This window comes from Podarcis filfolensis (assembly GCF_964270895.1).
Source record: "Podarcis filfolensis genome assembly, chromosome: 3".
NCBI lineage: Eukaryota > Metazoa > Chordata > Lepidosauria > Squamata > Lacertidae > Podarcis > Podarcis filfolensis.
This window is the reverse complement of record NC_139606.1, coordinates 82,424,653-82,436,597: the sequence shown is the minus strand read 5'-3', so window position 1 is coordinate 82,436,597 and position 11,945 is coordinate 82,424,653. Positions and strand designations below refer to the sequence as shown.

Here is an 11,945-nt window from a genome sequence, read left to right as displayed (position 1 = left end):
TGTAACAAGAGGATGCCATCTTATCTCCTCACAGTTTAAACTGCATGTTATAGCAACAGTGAGCAGGAGTTTGCTCTCAAGAGATGGTGTGATAGAATTTGGAACTGGGCAAGCTTATGCAGCAGTGTAGGCTTGCCAGGGGAGAAATAAAGGAAGACACGTTTAAAGAAAATTTAATGCCTTTTTTCCCCCTTTCATCAATTTGAATACTTAAGACCCTTCACTCTTACAGTGATCTCTTTAGAGAGACTCTTTAGTTTAAGCTTGGATTCACGTATCCTAAGAAAGAAATTGCAACTAGACTTTCATATAGTACATCAGAAATTGATTCGCAGTATGTGACACTAGTTGTTTTATTTTAATTTATTTGATTGGTTGTGTGTGGTTGTGTGAAAAGAAAGTTTTCTTTACTCTTTCATTAAAATAATAATCTATCCTAAAACAACAAGAACAACCCAGGTCTAATACTTGCTGTCAAACAAACTGAATGTAAAAATACAGTCAATCTGGTAAACTGGGATTTAAAAATCATTACGTAATCAAAATGTAATTACTACCAGCCTGATATATTTTAAAGCTTTTATGAAAAATAAAATAAAATACAAAATTACAATCAGCATGTATTAAAATAAACTCAATGATTCTTGAGTTATTGGGAACTATTATGTTAGGAGCATTTACACTGCCTATAATATACAGATGAATCATATTTACAGACATAGCATTGGAGGGAAATAGTACTATCCTAAATGACAGATCTAATGTAGACCTGAGCACGAAAATGTTTCATGTAGTACAGAGCTTTTCACAGATGCAGGCTAAGTTCTGCAATACCAAATTTTATTTTTATAATCTACAAAGTATCTAAGCATACTACCCTTCTATCGATCTTAACTCTGTTTTTAAATTTCTGCTTTATGTTCTCTAAAACGGTGACAAGATGGAAGACCACTAGATAATGTACAAGATCTTGTAGACAGATCTTGTTGAGTTTAATGACAAAATATTGGTAAGCATTCGGCTACAGAGTTCAGTAACGCATTGCGAATCAAGTAAAACACATTTTCACTTGCAAATCTATTGCTTCAGAGGTAAAGGTGAATGTTTCAGCAGGGCTTGGATCAGAAGTTTCAGAAGCACTGCCAGAAAAGCAGCACAACTACAGATTTTCCTTCTGTTTTCAGATTAAAGCCACCCATTTAGTCCCTGGTCTAGCTCCTGACAGCTGGATGGTGAGACACCCAAGTAATTAACATGATTGACATAAGCTTACAGGACCTTAGCTATGGAGGGGAAAACATAATATTATTTCATGAGCCATCACATCCCTATGCAGATATGGTTTTAATAGTGGGGGATTGGGATCATGATGACCCACACCCTCATTTGAATGTCATCGGTACGCTGAGCATCACATTTCAAAAAGGAGCCTACACAAATTGAGACCAGTGCACTCGGGTCTGGTTTGCAACACCTTTAACTCCCAATTTTGAAGGGTAATGACCAAACAAGTTTTCCTATTCAAAGCAATTCAAGTTCAAAGCCTAAGTGGGGATAAAAGAGGTGGGGGTGGGGGGCAAATTGCCACAACCCTAGATTAGGAATTAACTCTATTTATATTGAAGGCAACTGCAATTCTATTTATTTTAAATGGAAGATGGATGAGGTCCTCAGTCCTTTTGTCACTCATCGGTGCAGAGCTTGGGTGGGGAACGTGTGCTCTCCCAGATGTTTGGAACTCCCCATCAGACCCAGCCCATCATGGATGGTGGAAGTTGGGAACCCAACAGCAACTGAGGGACCTCATGTTCCCCACCCCTCGTAGCAGAGCTTGATTCAATTAGAGTGAAAGGCCCAGAACTGATTTAACAGAGTCTAATCCTGGAAGGAAACACACTAATTAAGAAGCCTTTTGGCTTCAACAGCACTCATGAGTGCTTCCAGTTTTTTATTCAAATTGTTTTAAAATGCAGAACCAACCTTAATTAGCACTTTCCATATTATTTATATATATGCATTTATCCAAATTAATAACATCCCTATTTATGAATGTATATCAATGAGTGCACTAACAGAGCACTCAACCAATAAAACCTAGGTTGTCAAATGCAATTATTTTCCAAATATTACTTTAAAACATTGCCTTACATCCCTATGTGCGATAGTCTGAGGTAAGCAGACGATTTATTCAACATCTTTTAACATCACTGCCTCAATCAAGATTTGTTATAACAGACGCAATGCACAATGAGTGCCTGATTACTTTAGAAAATGTCAATAATATTTGAGAATGAAATTGTGCTTATATTTAAAATCTCTTCAGACAAAAACATCTGGAATGTCAATGGAGAGATATTTTATAACCAAGGCACTGAAATACAATTGTCATTCACAGCTACAATCCCAACTTGTACCTTGGGCAGTATAGGGAGTAGCTGTATCAGATGGTAAAGCACCATTTTTAATTTAAAAAGGATAAAAAAATTGTTGCCCAGATAGCTGGGGATAGAAAGGGACTTCACCCCATCATATTTTAAATTTTAGCATTATAGTGCTTGCACACTTTCACTTAAGTGGTATTTCACCAATGTAATAAAAACAATAACAATAATAGACATAAACCCTTGTAAAGCATTTAAAATGTGCTAATTAAAAAGACTGTGTAACTGGGATGATAAAATGGTGCCTGCAACAGTAGTGAATTGTGCTGTGTTGATTCAACTGCATCATACATCAAACCGGTCGTGTCAAAATTCTGCCCTTTCTAAAGTGACGGAAGAGCAGCATAATCTCCACTGGTACAGAGGTCGTCTTCTGCAAAGTCAGACTTCCTGCAGTCTGAGAAAAGACTGAAGAACTGCAGGAAAATATAGGATAGGATGACAATGATTGGATGGCACCATCATGTGGATGCTCGATGAGTAAACGTAGCATGGCAATCCCAAACTAAACACTACTGTGAAAAGAACTTCAGATTTTTTTAAACAACTTTGGAGAATGCCCCTTTTGCTTCTGCCTGGCAAGAAATGCAGAGGTAATGAAATACCAATGGTTAAAACCAAATCCATATTTGAAAAATAATGCATTGTTTTACTTCATTTTCATGCTACTACCTCTCCAGAATACATTATATTTCAATGCGTTTCATTTAAATATAAAAAGGCAAAGGCAAATGATCCTTATAAGAGGACTACAAACAGTGTTCAAACTTCAACGTTTACATATCTGGGAGGCAATTTTCAGAATCCTTTTCTGCCTGAAGTCTCTGTACGGTGCTATCCAGCAAATCCATGTTATCTCGAAGTGTGACGTTGAGTTCAAACGGCTTGGGTTTAATAGTCAAGCCATAGGTGAAATCCATTTTCGTGTCTTCCTTTGGATTAGCACTGAAATTGCACTGGTGTACAAATATGGCAATGAAGAGGAAGAGCTGCACTTTAGATAACTCTTCCCCAATGCACCGACGTTTGCCCAGCGAAAAAATCATCACACTGCTGGTGAGATCTTTGTTGAGGAATCCATTCTCATCCAGGAATCTCAATGGGTTAAACTCCTCTGGGGAAGGCCATTTCACCGGGTCATGATTTACTGACCACTGGTTGACAAAGACCACGGTGTCTTTGGGGATGCGGTAGCCCATTAAGGTGGTGTCAGCCATGGTGGAGTGGGGAATAGTAACTGGCACAAAGCTGCTGAAACGCATGGATTCGTAAAGGAAGGCCATGACGTAAGGCAAGTGGGGCTGGTCCTCAGCAGAAGGCAAGCGGTCCCTGCCGACAACTTTATCGATCTCTTCTTGCAGCTTAGCCTGTACCTCTGGGTACCTGGTTTAAAACAACAACAACACATTTGGGAAATTTTCTCTCAACTCTTCTGAAAGAAAAGGTTCCCTGGGCAAATGTATGTCCCAAACCAATGTATGTCCACTGGTAAAATGTGGGGAGGATGAGTTGGCAGGTGGGATGGAAGTGTGACCACCTCTTGTGCCTCCAGGTCCCCCCTGCAATGTACCCTCAGCAGCCTCTCATGCCCTCAAGTCTGCTCCTGTGGGTCCCCAACCTCCCAATCAGGTTTCAGGTCAAGGAGAGGAAGGGAAGTTCCATTAACACAAGCAGGACAGGCAACTGGATAGCACCCATATCGGCTCTATGAATGTGCAGAGACTAATTTCTTCCCCTTACAAATTCCTGTTTGGTCTGTTTTTAAATACCGTATTTTTTGCTCTATAAGACTCACTTTTCCCCTCCTAAAAAGTAAGGGGAAATGTGTGGGCGTCTTATGGAGTGAATGCAGGCTGTGCAGCTATCCCGGAAGCCAGAACAGCAAGAGGGATTGCTGCTTTCACTGCGCAGTGAATTGTGTCAGTGTTAATTACTGAACTGGATTGTGTCAGTGTTAATTACTGAACTGGTTTTTGTGTTAATCTGCTTGCAAACTGTTTGCAAAATTTCGCTGTTAACCCACCAGAGCCTTGAGATGTTTAATCTCATATTTCAGCTTTTACTTCTTGGATTCTTAAACAATGAATCCAAAAATAATATATATTCTGAAACTTTGAGGACTTGCATTCTATCTAAAAACATTCCACTATCATTCTCCCAATGAATATACTAGCGTCCAGAAGAGATAATACAGTAATTGACTCAATACAGTTTTAATGGCTTCATATCAATAGCTAATACCCAATACTGGGCTAATTTGTACATGAAAATCTATTTAGTGCATTACACATTTTGGCCTCAGGGTAGGATCCAAATTGGTTTGGTTTTGTTATCCTGCAGACACACAAATTGTTTTGGGCAGCTAGGTTAAACTAGGAGCCCTTAACAACAGTATTGGGTTGAAGTAAGAGGGCTGAGCAATGGTTTGGAAAAGGGACTGATGAACCACTATTTTTTGCCATATGACCTATTCTTGTATGTCACATTATGAAAGGAAACATCCAATTAAACGGGGGGGGGGGGGGAGAGAGATTTTGCAACAACTTTCAGTTTACTGAAATTCTATACAGCAAGGTGGTGCTTCATCATTCTAGAAGAGAACAACTGCATCTTAATGGAGGATACCAAACTGAAATTCAAGCACAACCCTGGAAAATAAGAGTTCTGTACCATATTCTGTTAGGCTAATATCCTAACAGGATCTGGTGGCCTTTCATTTTTCCAGGATAGAATGGGGGAACTAAAAGACCCAGATAATCACATAAGGCCAAATTCAATGAGAAATTGGATTTCTCAAAGAATGGCACGTCCACCTCAGCTATCACCTTCATCCTTATGGGAAGATACATTCAGCTTTCTCTACATAGTTGGAGAACCTCAGCTCATGAGGCAAATATAGGCCTTCAGACTTCTTTGTCCTTCAGCTTTGCACTCTTCTTGAGAGTTTGTGCGTGCCTGGAACAGGTTCTGGCACTCCGATCCATAAAGCCTTTTGCACACCTGGATGGGGTGTGTGTGCGCAAGTGTATGTAGAAACTGGCCGAACAATGTAGGAAGTTAGAATTCCCATTCCTTGCTCTGCCCCCATTTTAGCCACATCCCTCCCTACTCGCTCATGCGGCCCTCGGAAGATTGCCCAGTGGGGAATGTGGCCCTCGGATTGAAAACAATGCTTTCTCACCGCCTCTCGGCGGAGATCAGCTTCTCTTCGGGTCCCCAATTCCCCAGTTGCACTACCTGAGCTTCTCCGAGGTTCAAGTGGCGCTTTTGCCTCGGTCTCCTCCGAGCCCCCCACCCCACCCCGCGGCCCAGCAGCTCACCTGATGAGGAAGATCAAGAGCCACTGCAGGGCGGTAGAGAGCGTGTCCTGGCTGGCGCCGAAGATGTCGGTGACGGTGGCGGGCACGTGCTCCAAGGGCAGCGCGGGCTGCGCCTGCTGGAGGCGGAGGAAGGCGTCCATGAGGTCGCGGAGGGCGGCGCCCGGGCGGAGGCTGCTCTGGTGCTGCACGAACTTTTGGCGCACGAAGCTGTAGAACTCGTGGTTGAGGGAGCGGAAGGCGCGGAAGGCGGAGCGCACCGGGTTGGGGAAGCGCTGCAGCCAGGGCAGCACGTCCACCAAGCTGCCCGCGCCCACCGTGCGCCCGAACTGCTCGTTGCGGCCCACCAGGCGCCGGAACTCGGCGTCGGCGTGGCTGTAGCGGCGCCCGAAGCACAGCGCGCTCATGACGTTGGCCACGGCCACCACCAGGCTCCTCGACGGGTCGACGAAGGCGCCGCCGGCGCAGGCACGCACCAGCAGCCGCACCACGGCGCGCGCCTCGGCCACTAGGGGCCGCTCCAGCAGGCGGCGCGCCGAGAAAGCGCGGACCGTCGAGTGCGCCAGGCGCCGCTGCAGCTTCCACAGCTCCGAGTAGCCGCCGAAGGCCAAGCTGCGCCCGCCCGACACCAGCTGGAAGGAGGGGAAAGGCGGGCGGCCCGCGAAGGCGGCCCCCTGGCGGATGAGCGCCTCGCGGATGGCGCGCTCGCCGCTCAGCACCACCACGGGCCAGCCGCCCAGGCGCAGCTGGAAGACGTGGCCGTAGGTGGCCGCCAGGCGCCCGAAGGCCAGGTGAGGGGCGCTGCCCAGCTGAGCCGCGTTGCCCAGCAGCGGCCACGGGAAGGGGCCCGGCGGCTCCAGCCTCCTCCGCCGCCGCCGCTCTTGCAGCAGGAGCCTGGCCGCGTGGAAGGCGGCCAGCAGCGAGAGCAGCAGCAGCAGCAAGCCCTGCACCGGGGGCACGCCGGCCGGGAGCACCTCTTCCAAGGCGCGGGGGCGCACGCTGCGGAGAAAAGGGCGGAGGGTTACAAGCAGAGACAGAGACTGGCAGCAGAGCCTGCGGCTGGGAAGCGCCCCCGCCCTCCGCGCGTCAGGCCGCAGGTGCAGTTTTAAATGCGGCGCCATTGAAAAAGAGGGGGAAACTGTTATGTACCAAAACTTCCTGCACGTGCAGTTTCCTTTGTGTGGAAAGGGATCCCCACCCACCAAATTGAGGGCCCTCAAACTTGCAAGCCTGCTATAGACACTCGGCATCCAGCATTCGCAGCCTGCCCTACATACTCGGTAATAATACTTGGAGCCCGGGCAGGTTAATTTTAGGCAGCATGTGCGTGTGTGTCTGAAGGGTAAATACACTGACTTAAACCGTCTCTGTGTTTTCTCAACGGAAGTGTATGTTAATTGGCTGCTGTAACAAGTGTATTGGTTTGTAACTCATAAAGCCTTTTATGCTATCAAGGATCTTAACTCTAATGTTGATCGTGCCCTTAAACGCACTTGCTAAGGAGTAAACCCCAGGAAACAAGGAGATTTAAGTCCAAATAAACAGGTACAGGGTTGCACTGTGAACCAAATATTGAAAACAAGGGCTATACTCCAGTATAGAGTGTGTACACTTTTCTAAGTGCATATAGCAAAAATGCTATTTTTGGAGTGAATTTTGAGTAAGCTTTAGCTGTAAGCATCTAGTACTTTTCAAAAGCAAGTGTGGTAATTTCTGGGGGAACTTGTTTTTGCATAAGTTGGGAAGTTTATTGCAGAATCAGAAACGTTCATAATCAAGTATAATAACACATTCATGATCTCCATGGTTTTTTCCTCCATGTTGGAAAAGCAGGCTTTAATTCAGTGTATGTGAGGGGATCGTTGAATGCATGCTTGCATTAAGTACAGGCTTTAGTTTAAACCAAGTTGTGGTTTTTTTTAAATATGATATGTAATATCGCTAAAGAGTAAACAAAGAGTAAACAAATAAAAGAATCAGTTTCCTTAAAATTACAAATTTTAAAAACATATTTTAAAAATAAAGACCATCAATTTCCATCCACCCTGCTCTAAACTTCATCTTTGGTTTGTGCTTTTGGAAAGCTTCCCAGAGTCCTGCCAGAAAAAAGGCATGAACACTCCATGAAAATTTGCACTTTGAAATGTTATGTGGGAATTCATCATATTTGTGCATATCTATGCACTGTTTCAGGCAGGAACCTAGCAGTGAAGTAAGAAAACTTGCAGTACTTAAACAGCATGTAAGCATCCATCACTTCAAAAGTAAGGTGTTCTGCACGATAAGTTAGATTGAATTCGAGCAGAGCCATGAATTGCTTTCATACTGGTACATTAAAACAACCCTCTTCTCCTGACCATTAATTGCTTGCCCAAATAAAAAAGGGATTGCAGCTTTTCAAAATGATACTTAGCTTTTGGTCTCACTAGTTTCAATAGGATGTACTATACTCCCAAGTAAGTGCAGAGCATCACATCCTTACTTGAAACAAAGTCCATTGATTTCACTGAAACTTGTGTGGAAACTAAGATTACAAGCTAACCTTCAGGTTGCCGTTGTACATCCTGATGCCAAACACATAGCAGTTACCCAGTTCAGTGTTTGTTTTGTTGTAAGTGGTAAAGGGACCATTAGGTCCAGTCGTGGCTGACTCTGGGGTTGCGGCGCTCATCTCACTTTATTGGCCGAGGGAGAAGCCATATAGCTTCCGGGTCATGTGGCCAGCATGACTAAGCCGCTTCTGGCGAACCAGAGCAGCGCACAGAAACGCCGTTTGCCTTCCCACCGGAGCTGTACCTATTTATCTACTTGCACTTTGATGTGCTTTCGAACTGCTAGGTTGGCAGGAGCAGGGACTGAGCAACGGGAGCTCACTCCGTCGCGGGGATTCGAACCGCAGACCTTCTGATCGGCAAGTCCTAGGCTCTGTGGTTGAACCCACAGCGCTACCCGTGTCCCTTTCAGGAAGGTTTACTTCTAGTAATGTGTGTATGGGTTTCAGCCTCAAGACCCACCAAAGGCAATGGGACAAGTGATTTTTGATTGATTGATTGATTGATTGATTGTAGGATTGGGACCAATATGCAGAAATCAAGGCAATGCAATTTACCATTGATAGGACTGGGGTAGACAAATAGTTTGGGGGTAGCCCCAGAATGACTGAGTTCAATGGGATCTTAAGGTGATACCCAGTGTTCTTCATACTCTGAATCAGTAGAGCCATTGATTTCAGTGGATCTACTCCTGAGTGTGACTTAGTTGGCTGCCACCCTTATGCTGTAGATTGGCCACACTCAAACCAGTAGCCTTAGAAAGCCACTTTTAGAAACTTTCAGAATCTTGGGTTCTGGACTTGTATCCACTGCCATGGTTTTTAAAACCACTGTTTTACCCACACAAATTTGTACTCCAGAATTGTGGGCAGGGGAGTGTCCTTTCCATTCCTCACCCTCAGCATGTGTGCAGAAGGTGGATTGACGATGGAAACAAGTCAGCATTCACACTTACAAATGATGCTGCAAGATTCCTTATCCTACTGCAGGTGGAAGGGATATAACAGCAGAGGGCAAATGAGAGCCAAGGACTCTTCTCCACCTATGCTTGCCAACTTAGGGCAACATCTGCATCTGAGACCTCTAGTCCATGGAAGCTGATGCCATAATAGATGCATTCACCCAGGAGTGCCAACTTGAATAAAATATTGGGGAGGGGCTAGGTAAGCCCATCACACATAATCACATGACGCACTGCATGAACACCATTTGAATGGCAATGCCCATTAACTCGGGGGGCAGCCCCTCAAATATTTTATGGGGAGAGTAGAAGCCCCTGGCCCCTAGGAGGTGGCTGCTTTGTACAGTGGTACCTCGGGTTAAGAACTTAATTTGTTCTGGAGGTCCGTTCTTAACCTGAAACTGTTCTTAACCTGAAGCACCACTTTAGCTAATGGGGCCTCCCGCTGCTGCCACGCTGCCACTGTGATTTCTGGTCTTATTCCGAAGCAAAGTTTTTAACCCGAGGTACTATTTCTGGGTTAGTGGAGTCTGTAACCTGAAGCATCTGTAACCAGAGGTACCACTGTATTTGCCTGTGCCGCAGAAGTCTTTGCAGGTTTTGCTGCCACAAGCTAAGGCAGCTACACCTCTTTAAAGCACCCCAGGTTGTCACCCAAAGACTTGGGGACCTAAGCAAACCAACTTATTGGAGTGAGACTCAAAGCAGCTATTTGGGTAAACGCCCTTAAGAAGGGAAGTATATGTTGGAGGGGCACCCCACCCACACCCAGGAGGATCAATTGCCTCAAAAAGGCACGAGTGGCCGTTTCCTCGCACAAGCCACCCCATATTAAAAAGGACGGGACAGGGGGCGAAATTTCTTGTTCGCAGGATCGGGGACTCACCTGTTCACCAAAGCTTCTGCCACATCCCTCTGGCTCATCCTGCCTCCGGCCAAGACCCGAGCTCCGCACGCACACAGCAAGCAGCCCCTTCTTGGGGGAGGACGAGCGAGCGGTTTCCAAAGATCCCGGTCGCTCCCCGACTCTGGGCAGCAGGTCCTTCGCGCCGGCCAATCAGCGCCAGCCTCGGCCCCCGATCCCGGCCGCGCTGCGCTTGCCGGTGCCGCCCACCAGCTCCGCCTGGCGGGGTCTCCCTCGGGCTGCTTCGGGAGGAGCAGCGCCTTGCGACGAGGGGAAGCCCAGGCAACTGTCTTGCTTCCTCGACGAGAGACCTGGCGAGCCGTCTCCTCGTCTCCCTCCCTCCGGGCCCCGCGAGGAAAGTGGAGCTCGCAAGTGCCGTGCAAAAAAGCAGCCCCCCAAGCTTCTCGCGGAGCTGGAGGTAGGGGAAAGCCCTCCTCTGCCCCCGGAGGCTGGAGAAGTTTCCTACCCTCGGCGTGTGTCACCTCCCCGTTGCGTGCGGAGTCCGCCTGGCGTGATCTGCGGCTGATGGGAAGCCTCTGGCCATCTCCTCCCCTCCCCGGGCGCGCACGCGAGATCCGCAGGGAAACGGAGACGGAGGAGAGCGCCGGGCCAAAGGGCCCCCCGCGCTGCTTTCCCAGGACGGAGCTCAGCCCGGCACTTCCCTCGCTCCCTCCCTCGAGTTCTTAGAGAGGCTTCTGTTTCCCAGGCTGGCTTTGCAAGGTGTGTGAGGAATTGCCAGCTTCAGCCAGCCACCCCCCCCCCGCCCCGCCGGGGTATCAGAGGGTGAAATTAGAGGATAGCGTTGGGGGGCGTGTTTTGATGCCAAATCTCTTTTTGAAGCTACACTCAGATCTTTGACCACTTGGGCATGGCATGGCCAGAATGCTACCTCTGAAATGGTAGCTGAATCCTAGGAGCTGAGGTCCCTTCAGCCCACCCATCAGTAAAATAGTTGAGGGGGCTAGCCCCACCCCAAAGTTGAGGGAAAATCCCATTCAAATCGTGCGTGTGTGCCATGTCATGTGATTGTGGAGCGGGGCTTACCTGCCCCCCCCCCAATATTTTATTCAAGTTGGCACCCTTGCTTGCCACACAAATCCACATGGTTTGTTGCCTCATGCATCTCTCTATCTGGGGTCCATGAATCCCTTCACACACTGATATTTATTATTTGCTGCATTTATATCCCACCGTTTTTTCCAGGGAGCTCAAGGCAGCGTACATGGTTCTCTCCCTCTTCATTTTATCTGAAAAGATGAGACCTGAAAGACAAAGGGCTTTGAAGACCACACTGTGGGGGGTTAAATGATGTGCTGGAGAGATTTAGAGCTAAAAAGTTCAGTTGCTAGGTATTGTCTGCTAAAGACTGCAGATTTTTAAACACCATGGAACACTGAAACATAGGAAGTTGGCTTATGCAGAGTCAGACCACTGGTGTCTCAAGGCCAGTGTTGTCTGTACTGACTGACAGCAGCTTTTCAAGCTTTCAGGCAGGAGTCTCTCAGCCCTACTTGGAGATGCCCAGGGTTGAACTTGGGACCTTCTGCTTGCAAGGCAGATGCTCTGCCACGGAGCTATGGCCCCTTCCCACTTGATCCAGGCCACCATGTACAAGTCTGGCAAATTAAGTCCACATCAGCATGTCTGCAAACCACTTAAGCAAGTGAATTGGCCTAAAGGGGAAGACAAAAACAGAATCCAAGGGTTCCATAATGAATCTCACCTGTGCAAAAGAATCATCCCCAGCCCTAAATATGATAAGTTAGATAC

The 11,945-nt window shown here is 46.8% G+C and overlaps 1 protein-coding gene across 2 annotated transcripts; it reads right to left on the bottom strand.

The window, feature by feature from the left end:
- Positions 1 to 337: 337 nt before the first annotated feature.
- CYP1B1 (cytochrome P450 family 1 subfamily B member 1) lies at positions 338 to 10,714 on the bottom strand. 2 transcript variants are annotated; one of them, XM_083606257.1, is made up of 3 exons: positions 10,158 to 10,714; positions 5,762 to 6,757; positions 338 to 3,824 (listed from the first exon to the last, which is right to left on the bottom strand). In XM_083606257.1, exons 1-3 carry the CDS (start codon positions 10,193 to 10,195, stop codon positions 3,218 to 3,220), a joined length of 1,641 nt encoding a protein of 546 aa, XP_083462383.1. In that variant the 5' UTR covers positions 10,196 to 10,714; the 3' UTR covers positions 338 to 3,217. The 2 variants fall into 2 exon arrangements, with proteins under 2 accessions (XP_083462383.1, XP_083462382.1); XM_083606256.1 differs by lacking the exon at positions 10,158 to 10,714 and having other exon boundaries at positions 5,762 to 7,795.
- Positions 10,715 to 11,945: the final 1,231 nt, after the last annotated feature.

Coding starts and splice junctions, on each gene's coding strand:
- CYP1B1 (XM_083606256.1), bottom strand. CDS start 7,008: ATGCCGAGTGTCTATAGCAGGCTTGCAAGTTTGAGGGCCCTCAATTTG. Junction 3,825..5,761: donor CTCTTGATCTTCCTCATCAG/GTGAGCTGCTGG, acceptor GTTTTAAACCAG/GTACCCAGAGGTACAGGCTA.